The following is a 24,698-nucleotide window of genomic DNA, read 5'->3' as shown; positions in this document are numbered from 1 at the left end:
AAATTATGAGACAGGTAATTCCTTACATCCTCAGACTCGAAGACATGGCAAATCATTTTGTACTGTCTCTTTCCATCCTGGGAAGGGTGAGATGCTTCCACATTATCCTGGGAGTTAGACCGTGGCATTCTCCTACGAGCCATCAGAACAACTATATTCCCTATATCTGCGATGTAAGAAATGGTCCGCAGAGGATGATCCATCATAGTTTCCTAGGGAACAGAAAAAAAAACAATCTGAGAAGCTGTTTCAGTGAATTTTTACTGGACTCTGAGTACTATGTCAACATAAGACCTCAGTTAAGTGAAGCCCATACAAAGAAAGAAGACACCAATAGAAAAGAAGAGTTTTGCTTTCCAAAGGAATAAAGCAAAGAACATGTTTTATAAATTCAAATTTACACAAAAACCTCAATATCAGAACCTGAATATGCTGGGGATATACAGATTCAATGTGCAAAGCACTACAGCTTTCAAATTATCACAGCCAACCATTCCTGGCTACTATGGGCACAACCAATACTTGCCACATGACAGCTAATAAAAAGTGAGCTGACTGCAGTCAGTTCACCTGAAATTTCTAATAATTTAACTACAGACATACCAGAAAATTGATTATATGACATGGCTCTTGAACATGGATTTCTTCCTAAGAAATCCTACAGGGAAATAAAAGAGCCAGCACTTTTTTAAAAACAACTTCTGGCAGACAGGTGAAAGTCTGTTTCAGTAGCCTACTGTTACAAAGGTATACCTGTGTGTCTGCATTCAGTACTTTAATTCTTTGTGTAGAAATGAAGAGATCCACTTCAGTCATGGGTTGAGATTCCCCTTCTGGAGCCTGCAATTAAATGAATTAGAGTCAAATGCACACACAAAGTAGCATCCTTACTAATGATGTTAGATCACAAGCAGGGGTGTACTAAAACACAGTCACCAGAACAGCAATGCAAGATAGAGTATTAGACTGCAGAAGCTAAAGAGAAACACAAAGACATGGAAACTACATACGGATTTATGAAAGTGAATTGGATATCAAACAATTGTTAACCCCATAAAAACTTCCTTGGTATCTTTACTGATCCAATAAAGTTATATGTGACTGCAACTTGAACTGTATAGATATTTCATGCAAATTAGTATGATTCTCCCATTTTTGCCACATTAGCAATCCCACTGTAAAGAATTTTTTTTCACACCAGCAACAGAAACACCTAACAGTTACTCTTGCCTGAGGAACTTCTTTTTAAGCTTACAGCGACTGCTCAGACCAATGGAAAGAAAACATACCAAAGGTGGGTCTAAGCAATTCATAGGGCAGTTCTGGTAAGAAAGCCTTCACAGTCAGACAATGTACTAATCAAGCATCAATCCCAGCACAGAAATAAGATGTGTGTCAGCAGAAAGCCAATGCTTGTAATTTTTTTTTTTTTTTACAAGTTAAGATTTGTTAAAAGGTATTTAAAATCTCCATAAAGAAAACTTATTATTAAAGTAAGCCATTATCAGCAGATTACCATGTATATGTAAACTTTTTTTGCATCCAGCAATTTGACATATCTGTGAATCAAACAAATAATTCTTTATCTAGATAAAAGATAAAATAAAAATAGATTTATTTTTAATCCGTCATTTTACAGAGTTACAACCTTTTCTGTGTTAGTCCCGTTTCTTTAGCATGGATTTTAGGTACTGCCTGTAACCATTTGATAATTCCAATTTTTACTCTATTTCTAACATGAAATGGCTAATGATAAGCAACAAAAAAAGGCCAACCAGGCAACTGATTTCTGAGAAATGTCAACTTGTATGGTGGCTCAGAAATAATCTTAAAAAAGAAAAGAAACAAAAACTTGCTGGATGCAGAAAATAACACAAAATAAAAAGAAAGGCAGAAAAATCTCCCAGAAAACAAAAGAACAGGCATAAAATAAAGCTGATGGAGTTTGTACTGCACCTTCTTCCTGCTTTTGGCTAATTTCTGGGCCATCTGCTTAGCATGGAATAAACAGAGACAGGAGAACGGTTAGAGAAGAATTTACAGAGACTCCAAGTCAAGCAGGAATCTGCATGCTAATGCCAGGGCTCACAGACTTCTAGCTGCTCTAAATTAATCCCAACTCAGATTAATTTTCTTTTTCTTCACTTATCCAAGTTTATCATAACCACTTTAAAACATGAAAAGAAACCACACTGAGAAGATCAGTCAAGAAACATACAAAAGCATTATTTTTTTTCCATTCAAGATACTGCTCTCAACAAACAGGTTTTTGCTTATTTGCTTGTTTGTAAGAGAGGGAAAAAAAGCAGCTCCCCCTCATTTGCAGTAGTAGAAGCCATGAGTACAGCCTTTGAAGCAACACCTGGATAGACAGTGAAAGAAGAGTTTTAACCATTTTATTCCATTGTTTTCTGATCTAAGGAATTTAAATTATAAGTTACTTAAAACCCCCACACCACAATCTTAAAACCAATCAAACAAAAAACAAACAAAAAAATCCCACATTATAAAATTTCAGTAGTTTCTCCCAGAAAAACAGCGTGACAGAAGCAACAGAAGCTAACCTTCACCTCCGTTTTCTCCTCCTCACGTGCAAATAAACCCAATGCCAGCATTCACATTACATTTCTGAACAAAGATTTCCTCTGACAACTGCATATCCCCGTGTTTTTTTCAAGAAAAGCATGTACTTCATAGCTACAGCCTCCTAGAACAGTCTCTTGTCACTGATTTGTCACTAGTTCCACTGAATTATATCCAAAGATATACTGCCCCACTGCAACAAGTGTATTTACACACTACTGCTGTGACAATAACAACACAAACAAACATCACCTTTCTTATGATCTTGCAAACATTATTCAAACCAAGGTGAAATGAACTTATGAACCTGCTTACTAAAGAAATGCAATACTCATTAAGCACGCAGATATCCTTTTACTTCCAACAATTAATGTTAGCCAATTAAACTTACAGGCATTCTTGTGGAGGCCTAGCATTGCAACATTCATGAAGAGAAATTCATAGCTAACTGCTTTTATGAAGAACAAAAAGGAAGCCTCAACCAAGAGACACAAAGAAAATTTACATAGACGCTCACCTCTTTATTCTGTCAATTTTAGTGTAAACAAATCTGAATGCAGCTACTGAAATTTTAGACATGCTGCTTATTTACAAACATGAAAAAATATTCTCACATAGGTTTTTAGTCATCTTTTCCAAATGGAGTAATATTGGATAGTCTGGTGATAACAAACCACTGCAAAAGCAATTAGAACAGCTTCATGCTGCAGGCTCTGCATTATATTAATTTACATTGGTACTGAGAAATACTATCCATATGTTGAATAATAGAGTCCTGGTATACACTGGGCAAGGGGGAGACACTAATGAGACTCAAACCCTTCTCCAAAATGAAGATCCCCTTCCACACAATTTTCCCTTCCCTCTGCCCCCAAACTGTGCATAATGATCGACCTCACAAAAGTAGAAAAGTATAGGCTGCAAAGATGAGAAATTCAAAATTCTGCTCTTTGTTCCAATGAGAGTGTATACTCTGCATTACTCTTTTTGAAGAATGATTTTCAAGTATTTCATAGAACTAAGGTAATGACATGGAGCAACTGATACTAAGAAGTGATTTGACACTACACAGAAATGTCATGAAAGAAGTTACAGTTCACAAAAAAAACCACCACCACCTCATCAAATTAGGATAATTTCACACTACAGACTATCAGTCAAATCTTCTTCATTGTTGTTTTGCTAATGAAGATCAGAAGATTATTTCAGTGTGCTTAGAAGGAAGCTACCTGATTTAAACATAACGATATATTTTTTAAATACGAAGAGCCTCTTCACCTAAACAAAATGTAACCACATAATACTCGCAATACTCAAAATCTTAAATCTTTAAATATCAACAAGATTTCACTTTTCGGCTTAGATATTCTCAAGCCATTTAATTTCTACAAAAAAGGTACTGCAGCTTATCAAACACATGAAAGATACCTGGTAAACAAAATATGTGGAAAATTAAATTATTGGCACATCTGAAGTTACATTTAGCAATTCAATTATTTGATAGCTTGAATTTGACAAATCTCCCGATGAAAAATAATACAGAAAGCTGTTCCTCTGTATGCAAATTGTAGCATCACCTCTGCACAAATCAGATGTGAACTGTAAAACAGAAGTTTTTTTTTCCTATACTGCCATAAGTATTAAACTTCAAGTATGAATTTCAAGTAAACAACACTGTTTTCCATGCCATTTAAATGAGTAAGACTACAGTCAGAAAACAGTTCAATTCCTTTCCTAAAACTAAAAGTACCTGTTGGTGGTAGTATGAAATCAATTAAGCTTGATGAATGCCTTCAAAGCATTGTATCTGTTACAACTTATGTTGACTTCACATAGTTATACGTCCATGCAACAAAACCCTCAACTCTTCTGCTTTTATCTGCAGAGGTACTTGTTTAAAGAAAAAGTATGAAGAACTGTTTTCAAAGTTTGTTCATATTTTGAAGGAATTAGTATGTGGTCTAACTGCTCATTTAAAAGGAAGCATTAGAACAATTATTAAATTCAAAAGGAACACACTGAGATTAGAAGGTATGTGAACACAACAAGCCTTAAACAAAGCTGTTCCCTCTTTTCCAATACTCTTAAGTTTACAGATTTTTCTAAGATCTGTCTTAATTCATAAACTTTGGCTATTTAAGCAGTGATTAACCTAGGAGCAGGAACTCTATTTGTCATAATGAAGCTCTCACTAAAACGTTTGGCTTGAATGGCAATCACCAACAAAATCAATCAAAACCAACACCGAAGATCTCAAGGGGCAGAGGGGCACATTTGCACTTCCATCATGCAGAAGAACATAATCTGCCAAAGAACTGTGCAATGGTATTGTGTGCCATGCAGTAAGCAAACAATTTTCTGAAATTCACTTAGTTTCAGAAAATTATGCGCACAAGCTTGCTTTTACCAGGTCAACTGTACAACTACTAGGACCTCTGCCCTATGACAAATTTACTGTAACCAAGAACATGCAAGCCTGTTCATTTAAATGGATGTATAAATTATGGATTTGATGAGTGAAATAAGCTGAACAGATTCCTTCCATGTTGAGGCACAGCAGTGCTGAGGCATAACAGAAACCTCAAAAAGAACTTTATTCTGCTAATGAATTTCTTAGACTCTTTAACTTTTCTTTATAACTCATGTTCAAAAAGCAGCACTACGTAACTGATTTACCTTGCAGAAAAATAAGGCACTTAACCTTCCTGAAACCACAGACAATCCCACACACTGCTTACATATCCACAATTTTAAGGTACAGCATGAAAAGTAGCCGGAATCATTCCTCACCTTGATTCTGCTGACAGCTTCCTGAGCCTGCATCATTCTCACATTCTTGGAGGGAGTTTTATCAGACAGGAGCTGAGTTGAACCAAGATAGTTGGCAGCAAAAATGATTCCATCAATTAGGTCTTCAGGATCGCACGGTCCAGGAACTGAAACAAAGGAGAGAGATCACTGCAGAAAATCACACTGAATCATGGCAAAACACAACACTGACAGCTTGAGCCTGCACCTGGTGGTTGTAAATGCTCCTCTAAATTACTACAGTTTCCCATGACAACATGGCAAACAGTTCTTTCAGAGCACACCACGTAAAAGCTCTCAACATCTCTTCCACAAAAACTGTAATCATTAATCCAATCTGTCTCTTACAATAGCTCATTCTTCTTGAAAAGAATCACCTTATGGCAAAATCTCTCAGAGCTTTTGTTGTTACAAAGAAACAGGGTAATAAGCTCTTCCCTCATCCACCAAAAATCTCCTTGCAATTCTAAGACAGTTATAACTAAAAGAGAAAGGGTGCAATTTAAGAATAGCCATCAGTTACTTGCTCACTGTCAGCCACAGTTAGTACATGGCAGAGGAACCTCCCTGGCAATGCTTTACAGGTACCAACACCTCCTCTTATCAAGGAGACTGATAGCCCAATTAAACAAATTACTTTCATCTCACAGGCCTTTAAAAATCATCCTCAGTCTCAACAAGGATATTAAGGGAAAGTACAGAATGCAGTAAAAATGTTGCTACATATGCAGAGCGCAGGATGTTCCAGTGGGAAAAAGCAGCACTGAAGTCCCAAAAGATTATCATCTGATTCCCATCAACTTCTCTGGAAAGTCAGAGGGTGAGGAAGTACTCAATGCCTGACGATTTAAATCATTATAAAGCAGCATTTGTTATCTGCAACTTTTAGATATAATTGCCAAACACACCACACAAAAACTGTGTATCTAAAACTGCAACTGTATGTTGCAATTTAACACATTGCTACATGTTAAAATTGTCAGGATCCCAAAGAAAAGCTGAGCTTCTTGCTTCCTTAGAAGTGAAGAAAAGATAACTGATGTTCAAGACAAGTGAAAATGTGTATCTTCTTAAATAATTCAACTGGCAAAAGTAGTTGGATTTGAGGGCTTTTTTAGGTTTTCTATTCTAGGAACAAAGCAAAAAAACCCCAAAAAACAAACAAAAAAAACCTCTAAAATATTAGAAAGGAGTTTTCATTAGCTCAAGGCTTTTTTTTTTTTTTTTTTTTTTTTTTGAAAAATGAGGCGATGGAGCCCAAAGTTTAACATTACTTACAATGCCAATTCTGTTTTAATTATAATACAAGAGACCAACAATCACTTAAAACAAGCATGAGAAACTTGAGCACTGAAGAAATGCAAGTAATTTTTAATAATAGAATAACAGATCTAAGAGATTAGCAGAACACTCAATTTGTAGTCTAAAGGGAATGGCTGATAATCTTACTAATCATTTAAATACAGCAAACTGTAAAGCCATCCAAGAAATTCCAAGACAGTCAAAACGACCAACTCTATTTCCAGCACTTTGTAAAAGCACACGTTGCAACTGCTAGTGGGGCAGAACAACAAATGAAACTTCGAATGTTTGGCTTCTGTTGTGCACCCATAACAACATAACTGAATTTATTATTTTGTTTGTCTGCGTGGAGTGCAGATTCACACAAAAGGTAACATGAGTTCAGGTAGTAGGTAATTCGTTTTCTCGCGTCTTTCTCAATAAACACATCCCTATTACAATCTGAACTCTAATACAGGAAGCATTGTGTAATTAGAGGACAAGTAGCTGTAAAGCAGTGTAGATCTCCTCTGGCAGGCCTACCAATTAGTCCCATTAATTCAATCTTGCTAATTAATCCAACTGAGATTGGAATGAGCATGACACTTGAAATTAGTGCTAGACAGAGCACTACAGTCATCTTGCTTAACCTCTTTTCTTTATTCATCATAAAAAATTTAGCAGTGTTTTATGATACTCTGATAAAAGCCTAGTGGATCAGACAGGAATTTGGAATGAAACACTAAAAAATAGAATGTACGCATATTCCTGAAGTTCAGAAAGAGCCTAATAGGATTTAGCTCAGGCTACAGATTGAAAACAGTTTGATCTAAATTGATGCACCCAACTCTAGTAGCTTTTCTATTCAGCAAATGAAAATAAAATTTTATGCATTATAAATACTGGAATTCTTAAGAGATGCAAAAATATTTAGAAATCGTAGAACCACCTTACCTTCAACATAGGTTGGAAATGAAGCCAAGCTTTTTCTGGACTGTAATTAAGACAAAGAACAGAGCATGTGCATATACAGATTAAAAAGTTCTCCATGCCAAAAAGAAAAAAAAGATATTAAAGGAAGATTGCTGTATATTAAGATTTACTATTCTATCTGGTACTTTCAGACTTTAACCAGGTACGTAAGTTCAGTGTATTCCATTTACATGTTTAGCTATCAGGCAAAATGCTAAGCTCAGTTTTCAGTTACATGCTGGTATCTGTTAGCATATTAACTATCAAACGGTGCTCTGCTTTCACTGATCAAAAGGTACGCAGGAAAACACATCACACCTCAAAGATCAGAGTTTTCCCACCACAAATGAATGCCATGTAGAAACATACAAAATTACCTTATGCTTTTTTATGACCAAAACCATCAGCTCAGTTAGTTATTCATTAACCAAATTTTGTTATTCATCACGATTGTTTTTACATGTATCCTTCACGTCATACAGCCTATTAAAAACATTTCAAATTTTATATTCTGTGGTATAATTGAAGCCACTAGAACTTTGACACCAGCTCTATTTACACTGCATCAAGCATAAGAATATATTTGCTACCTTCAATTCTCTAAAAGGTGAATGGTTCAAAAAAACTTATTTTGTATATGTCAATACACAGTGCAAAGGAAGACCTTATTTCCAGCTGCAGCTTTCCGTATGAAACACACTGGCTAACACTTCAAACACCTGAAAGCTACAAATTCAGTAAGACTCACCATGTTATTATACTCAATAACATACTCACATTGGAAAAGTTATCAAAGAAAATTCAATATGCCACATACAGATGACAATAAATAATGGAAATAGATGCTGATATCACAAGCATCGCAAGTAAGAATTTTGGATAGCCCAAGGATTACAAAACTTCAATGAACATATAACTGATTTGTATCAGCAGTAACTCCTTCAATGACTGTCCAATTCAGTAGTATTAAAAGAAGAGCCACATATAGTCAGAATACTGCACAGTATCTTAGACAGTTTCGAGCTGCAGTTATACATATTCATATTTATACCAGTATGAAAAATTAGTCTCCTTTATTGAAGGAAACTTACTAGGTTCTGTATGATAGTGATAAATATAGGTAGACCAGGAAGGTCTCTGTTAATTGACAGACTAATCCCAAAAAGTTTTTTCCATTTTTGCAAATGGAAAATACATGCAAGTAATTTTTTTTTTCAAGCACCGATACTGGTCTTGCTATAAAAACCACTCAAGAAAGAAAAACAAAAGATACATGACAGCCAACAGTCTATGCAACCCTTAAGTACTTGTTCCTTCTAAAAATGACTAAGCTGTACTGCAAAACTAAGAAGGCTCCCCACCAGAGGTAGTACTAACATAAATAAAGATGTCAGTAAACCACCATCTCCTGCTGCCAAGGCATATCAGCTGCTGCGTAGATAGAGACATTCATTCACAGATGTGTGGCTCTTTCACCTCTTCAGATTAATGTTTTTTACTGCACCACCTACCTATACAGGCTCAAAAGTCATTTGCTATTGCTACTCGCATGTAGCTAAGAAGGATATTTAACAGACGGACGCTGACCACACCAGAGGACAAATCCACTGCACACCACAGATAGTTTATGCAAAGAAATGTCTTTTCTGATACACTTTTTTTTTTTTTTTTTTTTTTTTTTTTAATTCAAACAGTGTGCCCAAAGTTTATAAATACAGATTTGGCAACTATTCAGCCATCTGGCTAGTGGATACAACTTCTTCTCAAGATAAAACCATTAAACTGTCATTACACACGCTCTTACAGTGAAAACTCTCACCAAAAAGTCATATTTTTTCTTTTGCTCTTTATCCAGGTCAAAGGATATTCCACTAAGGCCACAGGAATACTAAGGAAACAGGCAAAACTGCTAATAAGATGAAATCTACACCTTTTAATTATCCAAAAATAATGAAATGCTGAGATCATCAATATTTCATTACTCTTGTTAGTATTTTTACTGCCTTTTGGCATAGCATTATACAAAGTGTACCTTAGAAAAAGGTTTTTATTAAGATCTTAAAAGAATTCCCCAAAACTATGACTCTGTTTTATCACTCCTCTTGCACGAAGATACTAAAGCAGGCACTATTGCTCATTTGAGAGGAGCAAATGGACTTATTCATCCTACTGTAGATTTTACCAGGTTTACCAGGATTAACTGTCACCATGCATGAACACATACTAAAAACTGAAATGAGCAGCACCTTATCTTGTTTTCCACATTTTTCCCCTGAGTAAGTTTATCTAAAATTATTTAATAGTTAGAAAGTACATGAAGTAACAAAATTTATAAGCTGAAGAAAGCTAAACGCTTGAAGAAGCTAACAATACTGCAGCTAAAAATGTAATGACGCAATCCACTGATTAAAAAAAAGAAAATAAATCAAATTTTGAGTAGGTGGAACTAGCATGCTGTAAAAAGCTAATAGGTGAAATAATGCGTAAGAAAGTATTTAGCTGCATTGTGCAAAGCTTTATTGAGGAGTCAAGAACTCCTAAATTCTGACCGTGAATCACTGGCAAATTATCATCAGATCACATTTAGTTCTTCCAACAGCTCTGTCTGCTAATATAGTAATGTTAATATACTAAGTAGAAAAAATTACTGAATTAATTTTATTTAAGGAGGATTATTCACCTCTCTGAGAAACATTACTTTCTTTGTTGGAAGACATTTTGAATGGGAAAAAAGAAAGAAGCTCCTTCATTTGTCTCTAATACAAAAGTGATTTCTTCTGTTCTTCTTCCAGCCTGGTAAGTAAATTTTGCAGCAGCCAAACAGAGTCAGAAATGTCATGATAACCCTTCTTAAGTATGTTAGAAATTCAGTTGGACAGCCAGGCAAGCACAAGGGGAAAAAGCTGTAAATCAGCTGTAAATCAGTAGTTTGTTGCAGTATTGACAGAGGAGAAGGGATTGCACAGGTCTAAGAGCGGAATGACAACAAAAAGGCATGAGCAGCATGAACAAGACTGTGGCTTTTAAAAAGGTTTCACTCTACCTCTTTATTAGTGGAGGGCTCTGCTGTACTGCAGACATCTTGATGATGTTGCCTACTTGACGACTCAGCACCCCGAGGTGAAGAAGAATCTGGAGATGGAGACTAGACATGGCAAGAAAATAAAATTAAATAATGATCTGAGTGAACAATGTAGAAATTCTTCTTTCATAATTTCCTCTCACTTGGCAGAGGAAATAAGAAATGAGTGAAAAAAAGGAAAAATAAAAAACAAAACAGGACAAACATTTTTGAGATGTTGTAAACCTTGACTTTATCACAATGATAACATGTAACTCAGTACCTCACTGGACTTGGTCTGAACAGCTAAATCTTTTTAAAAAACCATTTATTTATCAGTAATGTATGAAATAAACAGGTGGAAGACTTGAAAATCTGTACACAACGGCAATAAAGACCGAGCCAAAAAGTGTGTCATAACATCGTTTTTGTGAGGTAAATGGAGGATTGCCTGTGGCACTGGGCCAAGTGCTTACATTTACTGTCAGCATTCAGCAACACTGCAGTCACAGGGCTGCCAGTTGCGCAAGAACATTCCTGTTACATGCAGGCAAATGATTCAGTGAGCTTACTGAAAGCTGTGAGCAACACCGACCCATGTTCTAGAATTCTGACATTTAGGAAAGAAAATATGAAGTCATTAAGCAGAACTAAGCTGTGATGGTAGACAGGTGAGTTGATCACAACCAGAGAAGAGATTCTGCTAAAGGTAACTTACTCTTAAATGTTAAACTGTAAAGATGGAAGAGAAGACTGCAGTTTCCCCTAGCAGCACAAAGACTTTCAGGCATAATAAACCTGAAGTAGTAAATTAATTTCATTTAAGCAGAAGCAGGCTGTAAAACTTGTCCATAAATGTCAGTCCACTATCTTTAAAAATACCTTTTATTAACTGTACAAAGAAATACTAACATACTCAAGGACTTCTTAATGTACTAAATGGCTATACAGTACCAGTATAATCAATGGTTCTTCAATCTGGAGGATTTACAAACTCTGTATATACTGCACAGTTCATTCTATGATCTAAATAACATACATGCCTCCTACATCAAATTTCCTAATTTTCTTTACTTCTTTAACCCATAGCCTTTAACCCATAACCTGTGTCTCATACCATTTCCTAGTCATTCAGCATCATCATATTAGAACATCACAATATAAAAACAAATGGAACAGCATACAAAGCAGTATCATCAAATTTCCAGTTCTATGTGATCTGTCAGTGAGTATTTTGGTAACTGTGGGAAAGGCTATTCTAACCAGAAGCTGTTCCTGATGAATGCTGACAAAGAACACCATAGTGAGGTATCACAGAAGGGCAAACTGGAATGTAAACGTGACACAACACTGAGTTGGAATTAATGATGGTGACCAAAACATATGAGAGTACAAAGCGTCAAGCCAGCACGCATTTTAAAGGCAGATTTTCAAAAGGTATTTGCAAAACAAGTCTGTGCACATGATAAAACATAAATCCTCTAAAGCAACTTCAGCATTTGTTTATACAAGCTGAGTTTTTAACTCAGCAGAGCCAGATTTCTACAACCTCCTTTGATATAAGCAGTTTGGCTGATTCAACAGTTCATCAAATTAACAGTTGAATCAGTGGCAATGATGTCAAAATAGTCTAATACCATTCTTTCATTTTCTTTACAAGAAGAAAAAAGAAGAAAAAAAGAATCCTCTTCCCTAACCAAAATTATCAATAATAATAATATACTGCCTACGAATAACAAATAACAAACTCCCTACAAAGTTTGCTACACAAGAAGAAACAAGTACTGCCCATGAAAACTTTTCTACCAGCATTTGAAGAAGAAACATTCAGTTTTCCTTCACATCACAATGTTTGTTCAGAGCCACCACTTACAATCCACAAAGAAAGAATGCAGTCACAGTCTGGAAGTAGCTTTTGTGCCAATAATGAAATAAACTGACAAATCACAGCGGACAGACAACTTGCACAGCTATGGTACAAACCGAATTCTAAAATAAATGCTTATCGACTGCTTCATTATCTGATAAGAAAACAAGTTCTAGAAACCTAACAAAAATGCTTTCAGAACAAACAAAATAAATGCATGTGAAGCATGCTGTTATTACACAGAGAGATCCAGCAGAGGAATGAAAGTGTTTTCTAAAGTGCAGTAATAAAAAAGAACAAGTTGCCCACTTGAATATCTACTTACGCTTTTCTTACGATACTCAACCTGGTACATCCAAAAATTCTCCATCTCAATTTCAATGTTGTTTGATTCTAACTAACACACAACTCACTCCACTTGAGAAGCCTTCCCTGCTATTGCTCAAAGAAATTCTGCAACAGAACTTGTAACTGGAGAGGATGAAGCATTGTGTTGCATGGAACTTATCCAGGTCAATCCAGCTGGCTGCTGAATAACTTGTGAAGAAAAACATAACCAGCACTGAAACTTCTTCAAACACAACCATCTGCTTTTGTTTTATAAAAGCAATGCTGTTTTACCTATTTATGGCAGCAGAGTCTCTGAAAACAGTATAACTTTGGGCCACAAATAAAACTGGAACAGAAAGGATGAAATGCTACTTCAGCACAGCAAGATGAAGTTAAACAAAAGACCATTACTTAAAATGTCTGCATACAGGCTTCTTGGCCAAAGAACAGCAGATTACCTCTTCCTGTACCTAATTCCCAGAAGATAATTGGGTAAAGCAAGGGCTTTAAATTTAATTGACCTCAGTGACAAGAAGTCCCCTGAATGCTACCACACATACTAAGCAAAAGTCAAAGCATTACAAAATTTTCAGATCCAGCATGCAAGTGTAGTCAGATCTGTGCCCCGTTGTTTTAATTGTCTATCCACTGTAATCTATCAAACTATTTCTTGCTATTAATTTAAAACTGACTTTCAGACCATGACTGCATTCCTTATATACTATAGATAGTGTTATTAAGCATTGTACATTCAGTATAGTTATGAGCTAGTGTTGAAGTTGTTCTTTCCTTCAGGAGGAGAAAGAGGAAAGAAAATGCACCTAAATTCCACAGCTAAAGTTTTTAATAAGCAATCCATCACAGCTGACCTTTTTCAGGACTTGATTCGAAGTATACCACATAGAAGACAACAGGATTTAGACCATTCATTTAACAGATGCTGGATTAGGACCTTGAGTTTGTCAGAAACTCTCTTACAGTCTACAGAATCTCCAGTTAAGCAGGATGTTATGTGTATTCACTACTCTTCTCTAGAAAGACATAAAACAAGTTCTGTCTGATCACGTGAGCAATAACATGATAGTATTTAGAATCACAGAATCACCAAGGCTGGAAAAGACCTCCAAGATCATCCAGTCCAACCATCCACCAGTCACCAATATTTTCCCACTCATATCCCTCAGTACAACATCTAAATGCTTCTTGAACTCCTCCCAAGATGGCGACTCCACCACCTCTCTGGGCAGCCCCATTCCAGCACCAGACCACTCTCATGGAGAGGTACTATTTCCTAACATTATTTCCAACCTGAATCTCCCCTAGGACAAGTTGAGGCCATTCCCTCTTGTCTTATCACTAGTCAAATGGGAGAAGAGGCCGATCCCAGCTCACCACATCCTCCCTTCAGGTAGTTATAGAGAGCAATAACGTCACTCCTGCGCATCCTCTTCTCCAGACCATACAATCCCAGTTCCCTCAGCTGTTCCCCGTAAGATCTGTGCTCTAGATCCTTCACAGCTTCACTGTCCTCTGGACATGCTCCATGGCCTCTATGTCTTTCATGTAGTGAGGGGCCCAAAACTGAATGCAGTACTCGAGGTGCGGCCTCACAAGACTTATGTAAGTTTGATTTCTGATTCTTAAAAATGGAACTAGAAATCAGATTGCTGGATCTTAGGAGCACCAACATTTTCTCACATCAGGAAACATTTTCATCACTTCAGGAAAGGTCTGCAGGAAAAAAAGCACTTAAGTAGAGCTCTGTGAATTCAAGTTAGTGACCTGTGTCTGTTATATTAATGTATAAAAATGACAGTATAAAGGAAAAAAACTTGATTTTACTTCTTTGCTGCTAGCTCAGTTCATAAAAAAAAGAACAAACTGTAATTTTCATGTGCCAAATATGAAAACATTTTCTTGGATAGCTAAGTACAACACTAAAGTACCACAAGACAGTGTGCTTTATAAGTAGAACTTCCCAATGCAAAAAGACATAAATCACTCAACACAAGTAATCTACCTTCCACTCCTACCTATGGCTACCTCAACTAGCTATCAGAAGGCAATATTTCTTGGCCAAAACTGCCTATTTTGTTGTTGTAGAGCACCTACTGTGGCTTGAACAGTTAAAATTCTGTTCACTAAAAACTAGACTGACACCACCAACATATATTCATAGCTTTTAAATGATCTCAAGTACCCATTAAGAATAGAGCTAAGGAGCTGAATTTCTTTACAATATAACTAATCATTATTACTAGTCTGCTTTGTATAAATTTGCATTAAATGTAGTGTTAAGATGAAGGCTTTGGAAAAAAAAAGAAAAAACTATTGTACACATACACACATACTGTGGAGCAATGTACGGAATTCATTTTTTACCTGTGACACAAGAAAGAGACTCCAATTTGTTCTCCAGTTAAAAATGTGACACAACCACATCTCTCTGCATAACAGCACACTCATGCATCAGTTTCATAGGTAGTTCAGGACATCCTCTTAATACTGCTAATTTGCGCAGATGATAACAGAGGTTAACTTGAGGGAAGATAACAAACTGACTATCTATTCAAATGAGAACAAAACATTTAGTGGCTATAGCACCTCTCCATATAGAAATCCCAGGCACCCCAGGTGACTCCTGCTGCACATTCAGCAACTCAGAGGTATCACTCTTTGCTTCAATGAGCAGACCACTGCCTTCAGCAGGGACTTTGCCTGTGCAGTGCAACTTCTGCTGCAAAAAATGACCAAACAGAACACAAGTAAAATACTTGCTTATAGTCAACAAATCACTATTCCTGCAGATTCAGATATGGCCACGAATAGCCTGTAAACACAGCTAAGACAGGTTACGTTTTGTATGTAGTTTAAAGTGATCTGCAACAGTGAGATGCGCATGTGCCAAAGAGGTTGTATGTGATCAGAAATGAGCTTTATATAAGATCTGAGAACTTCAGCAGTTCAAGGCGTCTTGGTTTGAGGTGATCTCACTGGTTTGGCTGAAGATGTCTGCTGATGATAAAGCTTCCTGCCACTCAGAGCCAGAAGACAGTGACTGACAAACCTCCTGAGGGATATGAATGTCTGCGAGTGCTGAAAGTCTGAATAAACTAGCTTTTAAAACACTGTCCATTACAAGACAAACACATAATTCTACAGCAAAATTCACTGAGGTTAAAAAAACTGAGATTTTTTTATCTGAGTTATGATTGCATATCTACACCAATGTCTTTCAGAAAAGATCCCAATCTGTTACTGTTTTAATTACTAAATCTTGGATACAATATACCTAAGGATAAGAAGAACATTAGATTTGATGCAGAAAATTAATTCAGATGAGCTTACAATAAATGTAACTCAGACTGCTAGGGAAAGAGGCCCTTTGCCTGCTCCAAAGAACCTCTCAGCCACAGAAAACAGGAGTAGTAAACATGCAGTACCACAGCCACGCTCTATGGGCTGGTAACTTCTCTCTAAATAAAACCTTACTCTATGGGCTGGTAACTTCTCTCTAAATAAAACCTTAAGTCTGTACAAGCTCTGACTGTCCATCAGACAGCACACATATGAAGAGGGCAGGGTCCATTCAGCAGCGTGTGCAACAGAAGGAAGGCTGACAGCACAACAGGACTCCTAGAGCTGGTGCAGTGCTGACTGCTTCTCCCTCTCAAGCATGGACTTCCACAGCTGTACTTTCACTTGAATTCATAGTTTGAATACAGTTCCATGACTCAGTTTAAAAAACAAAACAAAACAAAACAAAACAAAAAAAGCGTGCTCTAGAAAGCACTTACCATCATGAACATTAATTGATAAACGTCTCACAGAATCATAGAACACTCTGAGTTAGGAGAGACCTACAAAGATCATCAAATCCAACTCCTGGCTCTGTAAAGGACTACTCAAAATTCAAACTCTATGTCTGAGAGTGGAGAAAGTTAGAAGGCAGCCTAGCACGGACTTACAGGACAACAATAGTGCAGTGTCTGATGCACAGACTCATGTGAATGATTCAAACTGTTTATTACAAGTTTCATACCACTTATATACCTTAACATGTTTTTTTTTCTAGCTTTCTCATCCAGCTCTACAACTTTCCCATCCACCTTTACATGTCAATAGAGCATTTTACAAAACACTCTTCAAACATTCATGCAGGCACTTATCCAATCAGAACCGTAAGACATTCTTTTTTCTTCTAGAGGTGCCCTTGTACTCATGCTGTTTATCTCGCTCCACAGCTGCTGCTCTGAACAGTTTTTCTTGTATTCCAACATAATAGCAAATAAGGGCACAAGCAAATGACAGAGCAAAGAATAGTATTCTACAATTGAGAAATGCCAATTGAGGATGACATGAAAACTTAGTCATAAATCCTGTATGCAAGATGTAGTGATTCAATACAGGAACATTATGGCATCTTAATTTTCTCATAGACAGCCCTCATTTGGTACTCACTGCTCACAAAAGCGCACGTCACAGGACCACAGATGTACATCTGAAAGAATGAGGATGCTAAATGAATGGTGTATTTCTTGCATTTTCAAACACATGACGGTGTACTTTCTGACATTCTTTATAGAAAATACATATTTTTTACGTGACTACTACTGCATTTTCTTTTCAGCAGTACCCTCAGCTACTAAGAAACTCTGACTGGCTTTCTTCTGTGTGACTGATGAATCACCATAAAACTTTCTGCTCTGGGGATTAAAATAATTTATTTTTTTTCTTAAGCTGAACTTTCTATAGATTTTTAAGACTGTGATCTTGACAGAAAGATGACCCATAGTTTTTGTGCTCAACAAAGAGTTTTAAAAGGCTCACTCAGAGAAAGAACGCAGTATCTTAATAATACAAACTCATATTTATTTCACTTCTATTCTTTCACTCCCAGTTCATGTATTAGTGAAACCTGCTTAATTATTTAAAACAGACTTCTTTATTCCCTTGTTAATAAAACATCAGTCATCTTCTGGAAAAAGTGAGGCAACTTCATCACCATAAAGACACTCAATTTCTGGACTCATCACAATTGAGATATACGGCTGAGAACTCAAGGATTGAAATAAAATACCCATAACCAAAAAGAACAGAGACACAGACAATACAGCACATTCTGTTTTATGTGAAAGGCTTACTTTAAGCTGTGAGTCTCCACCTCACAAATCCAAGCCATCTACGTATTCAGTTTGAATTTGCATTAGGTTTTATTCTAATGAAATCACCATCTCAAGTGTCTGCAGAGAAACAGAGACTGTGGCCACCACTGAGGGATCTTTACAAAACTGAAGTCTCAGAACACAGCAATAAAACATTCCTTGCAGGTCAACGAAACAGTTTTAAGATCTATAATTTAATAAATAACAGACCTCAGTAAACCACTGTTTTCTCCTGCTAGTGGAGGAAATAAAGTAGGTAATCTGACTCTATTCTTTGGTCATGAGAAGACAGAAATATTCCTTAAATCCCAGCCAAAAGAAGATCTACTTGAGTGTTTGGGCCTTTTGGTGAATTTCTCAGCAGGCCCATATATTTTCACAACATAAAAAGCCACTATTATCACAGCTGACATTTTAAACGATTTTCAGACCTTTTGTACAATTTATACCAGAATACTCCACCTTATTCTGAGGCATCTCCTACGAAGAACTATTATTCTTTTGTCTACTCTGCATCCACGCACTGCAAACATCTTCTACACTGATCTTTAAGCACTGTAATTCCTATGCTTGGCTAGTTGTACCCACAACAATTTTCTAATGGAGAATCTGAAAAGAGTCATAAGCCTGAGCTACCTAAATGAAGTACAGGCATTCCCTTCCATGGAGATAACTGTAGGAATTGAGAACAGTATCCCTTTAGGGGATATGTAGGCAGACCATAAGCTTCACACTGGCCTCCAGCTATAAGTATTGTTTAGTAGCTATGAACAGAGTATCTCCAGTTTCACACTGACTTAACCTAACTGCAGCTTCACAGCTCTTTTCCATGGGTCAGTTTTCTGATGTCACATTTCTCACAGCTGAGCAGCTTTAACTGTTACTGCACTTGAAAAAGATGGACTCATGAGGCTATTTCCAATAGATTTTAGAAATTTCCATAGATTTTAGAAATGTACGTTGATTTTTCCTATCTCAGATGTCAAGCTACAAAAACAAACAAACAAAAAAAAAAAAAACCACAAAAAAACCTGTATTTATTACAAAGACGAAGATTAAAGATCAGTGTAGAAGACGTTTGCAGTGCATGGATGCAGAGTAGAAAAAGGAATAATAGTTCTTCATAGGAGATACCTCAGAATAAGGTGGAGTATTCTGGCACACAAATTGTACAACAGAGAATTGTTCAGGTTTTATCAAATACACAAGTACTATACTTTTCCACAAACCACCTGGTACCTAAGAGAAAGCATCACTAAAGAAGGTGCACAAGATCACTGCAGCAAAAAGTCTCTATTGTTTAATAGATAGTTGCAGATAGTTGGTTACCCTATTTATTTATTCACACAAGTCTGCTGTCTACCTTTGACATCACCATACTACCCATTTATTGCAGTAGAACTTCTCATGGCTGTTGAGTAGTTTTCATTCTTTGTATACATACAATACATTTGCTGTGGGGAGAAATAGAGTGTCTGAAATTCCTGGCAGATTAAATATTAAGTAAATGTGGAAACATGGCTTCTTAAGAACAAACAGACTTTTACTCAAGTGATCTGTATCCTTCAGATGTTTACTGCATAAATCTTTCCTAAGTACCAAAATATATCCAGCTGCAGGCTAGCCGAAAACTTCTTGGTTTCTAGCTTCTCAAAATAGTCTCTGGGCAGTACAAAATCGTCTTCGTCCACACATTCTTCTATGAAATTATCATCTAAATGCTCAGAACTAAGGAGTGACTTTGTTGTGAAAAAAAGGAAAAGAGTTTGTCATATTTAATGACTCTCAACTGGAAATCATTCTCCTGACTCTCTAGCTGAATCGCTCTCTCAAAGAGCTCCTTGCTAAGCAAAAAGCGACCATTACTTAGCTCTAAAATGGACTCTACCAGTTTCAGTATCACATGATTAACTGTACAGAATGATTACAAGTATTTCCAAGCAAGTATTACCTCTAAAAGCAAAACAGTTTTGTTAAAAAAAAAAAAAAGCAATGTGAGGACAATTTTCAAAGCAGACCTTCCAAAATAATGAAGGCAATAAAATACTCAATTTGCATCATCTGATGGTCCATGGTACTTCTAGGCAAAGAAAAGCATGTCTGCACTGCCTCTATCTGTCATTCCTTCTTATATCAAAACCAAATATTAGTAGTCAGATTGAGTTACATCTCTGGCATAGACTTGATTACACTGAAAAGCTTGTGTTTGAGGATCCTGTTTCTCTTCCTTCCAAATGGAGAAGGAAAATCTACATCCAGATAAACAGGCTTTGGCTACATTTTCACTCTGATCACTCACAGTCACTTAGTCAGCATTAACACAATTTTGTTCAATTTACTGCTATGAAATCATAGAAATGCTCTGTTTAAGAAAACAAGCTGTTCAGAACAGTATAAGCTGAAATATGATGTGAAGAGTCTACTAAAGCATACACCATACAATCTTAAATTAGAAACAAAATCCCCATTCACTCCCAAGTCCTGTACTATATTCTTCTTCTGCAATACAGACTTCCCCCAATCTGCTACAGATCTTCTAAACCATTATTCGACTTACTTTCTCTTTCCAAGAGCACAGACTGCCTGTACAGTCTGTACAGACTACAACCACCATTTAACTTTGCACAGAGTTATACTTATCACTGCACATCACTGTTTTAATTGTAGTTGGAACTTACATTCTCAGTCAGGTTCTTACCTGACAGACAATGAAAACTACTGAATTGGTGCAAAACTGAAACATCAAAGTACTTCAATATAGATACCAATATTGAGGGAGACTGATAGAAATCTGTTCCAACTACTGTATGAATACACCTACCAGAATACCTGGAAAATCAAATTCTGCAAAGTGTACTGATACTTAAGAGATCAGCGAGCATGCCAGCATGCCCTCAGAAAGGACTCACCATGGATACACAACTTAGTCTTGCTGAGAATATCACTCATTCTGGCTGTTACGATCAGACAGTCAGGAACCAACAGAATGTTCTCTGACCTTCGCAGAAAAAGACAGCACTGGAAGATACAGTCCAAGGATCAAAATGTACAGCAAAAGAGTAATGTAATCCATATTCAAACAACAGCAGAGAATTAATGAAAGCTTTTGGAAATTTTTTATATTAAAGATACTCGTTCTCTTTTACAGAACAATCTGAGATTGTTCCTTTAGCCTTCAAAAGACTGCTAATCAATTCTGTAACTTACTTAATGTAAAAAAAATATTAGTAGGAATAGTTTTTGCAGTGTTATTTATTTTGGTTTCATTAAAAATTTCAATGAAAATGTGAAGAAACAAAAACAAACTCAAACACACTTATCACTATATGTTTCTAACAGCTTTGAAACAAAAATAAAATCTGAAAGCTACTTCAATCCCACGTTCCAAAAATATTTTCTCATTTGTAGAAAACTAGCATTCACAGTTTGTAAAAAAAGATTAAAAAAAAAAAAAAAAAAAGAAAAACAGAAGAATGCAGTATATCTATACAACATGTGATCTTTTTTCACCAACTGAATTCTCTTTTCTGAGCCTGAGGTGTTCTGGACAATTCTGACACTATCCTAGAATTTTAGAGTAATTTAGCTTAACAGGCCAAAAGAAAAAAAAAAAAAAAAAAAAAAAAACACCACAAAAAGTTCTTCCAAAACAACAAAACACAGAAAGATGATTCAACAGCAATGAAGAGGATGGAGCAGATGTTTGCAGTGCAGCGCAATTATTCTTTAAGTAATAGCATGGGACCGCTTCAGAAATTGTTTTTGCCTGGTAGGTTTAGTATCCCAGCTATTTTCACAGGCATAAATTTAACACAGTTAACAGCTGTTTATGAGTTTATTTTATTAGAAATACAGAAAACGCATGAAATTTCAAGTAAATATTATTATATAAGCCACAGGAACCACAGACTGTGAATTAATTCTGATTCAAGTTAAACGTCATGCCAGAAGTAAAGAATGTGAGAAATGTTCACACTGTATATCTCAATGGTCTTTGATACTTACGCTGATGGAGATCAAATACATTTTACAGTGTTAATATACTGAAGATCAAAATACAGTTCTAGAGAACGCAGGAGGCCAAAGCCAGTGAAGCTTTTCTGGAATCTGGATATGTGACAACATCACATATAAAATTTATATATTTTTGATGGAACTGTTAATATTGCTATTGAGACTTAGAAACCTAGAATTAACAGAAAAATGAAAGGCTAAATTATATTATATAAGACAGTGTTCAGAGCTACTGTAAATATCCCATGGCAATGAAAAATTGAAAAGCATTTGCTTCAGGAGCAAAAAAAGTGAAGAACTTTGTGTGTCAAATCCCTTACTAGCTTAACTGGGGTCAGAAGTATTTCAACAAGAAAATTTTGGTCCACTTACAACACACATATATACATGTTTACCTTTTATAATCCCTCTAGAGTACATATCTTAAATAAGTAAAGCACTGCATAATTTGCTGAAGAACATGTCCCAGAACATGAACAAAGTCCACCCTCTCTCACTGCAATGTATGCTACTACTAAAGAAACACATGAAGAAATACGTAATTGAGAACTGAAAGCTTTGTGTACTCACATCTCCATCTAGTGGCCTCTGGTCGTCAGAATCCCTGGTCGGGCTGATGTCCTGCCGCATCACCCAGATAGGCTCCTTCGGTTCATCGGGAGTATAAGGAGAACGGATGGTTCTTGTCTTCACTTCCTCAATAGCCTCTTTAATATCCTTAATGGCTAGTGAAATTGCATCTCTCTTTTCCTTGCTGTACCTCTGCACAGTTTCTCCCGAGCTGGATGTAACTCGAGAACCAGGTGGGAGCTGGCCATTGCTTTCATGCCCCCCACCAGGAAGAGCATGAGCATGCTCCAAACTCTGCTCGGCTTCTGGCATGTCTTCAGCTGCCTTGTCCAAGCTTTGGGAGCTCATGCTCTGCTTCACCTCTGCCACAATCTGATCAATGTCCTCCTCTTGTTCGTAACTATCCATCCTTGGGTAGGGTGCAAACTCTGCCTCCTTTTCTGGGCTGTCAGACTCTCCATCAGACCGCTCATCATAATGGTGAAGGCGGGCACCAAGGGCCTCCTTGCGGTAATTGTCAGCCTCCTCCCTTTCCCGCTCATACAGCTGGATCCCCTCCCTAGCATCAAGGTCTGGTGTATCCCCTATCTCCTCATACACATGCTCCTGCAGTCCATAGTCAGCGTAAGGCTCAGCATACTGCTCATCCTCCCCTCGGTGGAATAGTCGATGTGTGTAGACATAACCCGAGTAGGCTGCGTTCATGGCTTCCTCATGCTCGATGGAATGGAAGTGTAAGTGATTGGGCAGTGTTCGGTTATGAATGGCCTCGCCATGCTCAGCCTCAGCATTCTCTGTGTATTCCTCAGACTCAGGCCTATACTGCACTGCATACGCACTCTCATCTTCATTCTCCTGAACTCTCTCTGTGTCGTAACTATCCTCCACTGTGGCTATCACATCCCCTTCTGCAGTATCTGTATGATTGTGGAAGCCACTCTCAGTGCTGGCTGACCGAGCTAACATCCCTTCCTCCTCCTGCCCAGACAGGCCCCCTTGGCTGCTGTTTGTATGCCTTGGATAGTGAGTTGCATACCGCTGCTCCTCTTCCACCCGTGAGTGCTCCAGGTCAGCTTCTACTGACTCATTCACTGCTCCACTTGCTGGCTCTTCACTTACCTCCCCATCAGGCGGTCCAACCAAATGATTCATGGCAAATTCTGGTGGGTAGGTCACTTACTCTATTGACATTTTGTCAATCACAGCTGGAAAGAAAAGAAAAAGCAACAAACTATGAAGTTACTCTAAGAAAAAGTGGAGACAATGAACAGAAGCAATAAATGGCACCCTTCCATTCCTAGCAGATAAACTTCTGATTCCATCAGCTCTGAAGTCAGAGGACAGCCAGTACTACAGTACAACCTCCTGTAGAAATACTCTCCAAAAGCATGAACAAACCATGATTCTCTTGGGTAGTGCACTTCCCACTTTTACCAACAAATTCTCTGCAGAAGAATCATTTCCAAGCACCTCCATGGAGCACCTTCTATGGACTGCTGTAGCATTTAAGTGACACTGAAAGGCATGCATTAGAAAAACTAACAATTGCCAGGGGCTCTAACATTGTAGAGGTATGACAGAAATATTCCACCACTTTATCTGGAGCTTACTATCTCTGCATAAAGGAACAATGTAATAATGTAAAATGGTAGATTTAGTCCTACCACTGCAGTCTGCAATTGGTAAGATACATGACACCTATGCAGACCACATTTCTCTAATGGGGTATCTCCAGCTGAGCTGACCACCCTAACTTCTGAGATCAGCAGAGATAAAAAGGGAGACTCAGCGTGCATCTGAAGTAACCTGTTTCTTCTCCTAGGGAAGCATATGACAGCTACATTCAACATAGATATCTTCATGGAATCTATCTAAAATTATCTAAGATGGATGATGACTCCTGCACCAAATATCTTTCCTGTAACATGAAGCAGCATTACTAATTCTCATAACCTGACCACAGTGAGACTAGCAAGGCATGTTAGCCTTGCTGACTGATTAAAAGCCTCAAAAGATGATACAAATACTAGAGATGTCTGCCAACAAT

At 37.1% G+C, this 24,698-nt stretch overlaps 1 protein-coding gene across 1 annotated transcript in view; it reads right to left on the bottom strand.

The window, feature by feature from the left end:
* The window catches only part of APBA1 (amyloid beta precursor protein binding family A member 1), a gene marked incomplete at both ends in the record, with an annotated part of 32,236 nt that extends 8,433 nt beyond the window's left edge, over nt 1-23,803 (bottom strand). Inside the window, 7 exons of the mRNA XM_079548353.1 lie at nt 27-212; nt 754-840; nt 1,957-1,989; nt 5,374-5,519; nt 7,627-7,666; nt 10,688-10,789; nt 22,652-23,803. Of these exons, the coding sequence (XP_079404479.1) occupies nt 27-212; nt 754-840; nt 1,957-1,989; nt 5,374-5,519; nt 7,627-7,666; nt 10,688-10,789; nt 22,652-23,803 (1,746 nt within the window). The remainder of the gene's footprint in view (nt 1-26; nt 213-753; nt 841-1,956; nt 1,990-5,373; nt 5,520-7,626; nt 7,667-10,687; nt 10,790-22,651) is intronic.
* Between the last annotated feature and the right edge of the window lie 895 nt (nt 23,804-24,698).

The sequence above is a fragment of the Tetrao urogallus genome (assembly GCF_951394365.1).
Source record: "Tetrao urogallus genome assembly, chromosome: Z".
Lineage (NCBI taxonomy): Eukaryota > Metazoa > Chordata > Aves > Galliformes > Phasianidae > Tetrao > Tetrao urogallus.
This window is presented reverse-complemented; position numbering and strand designations above follow the sequence as displayed.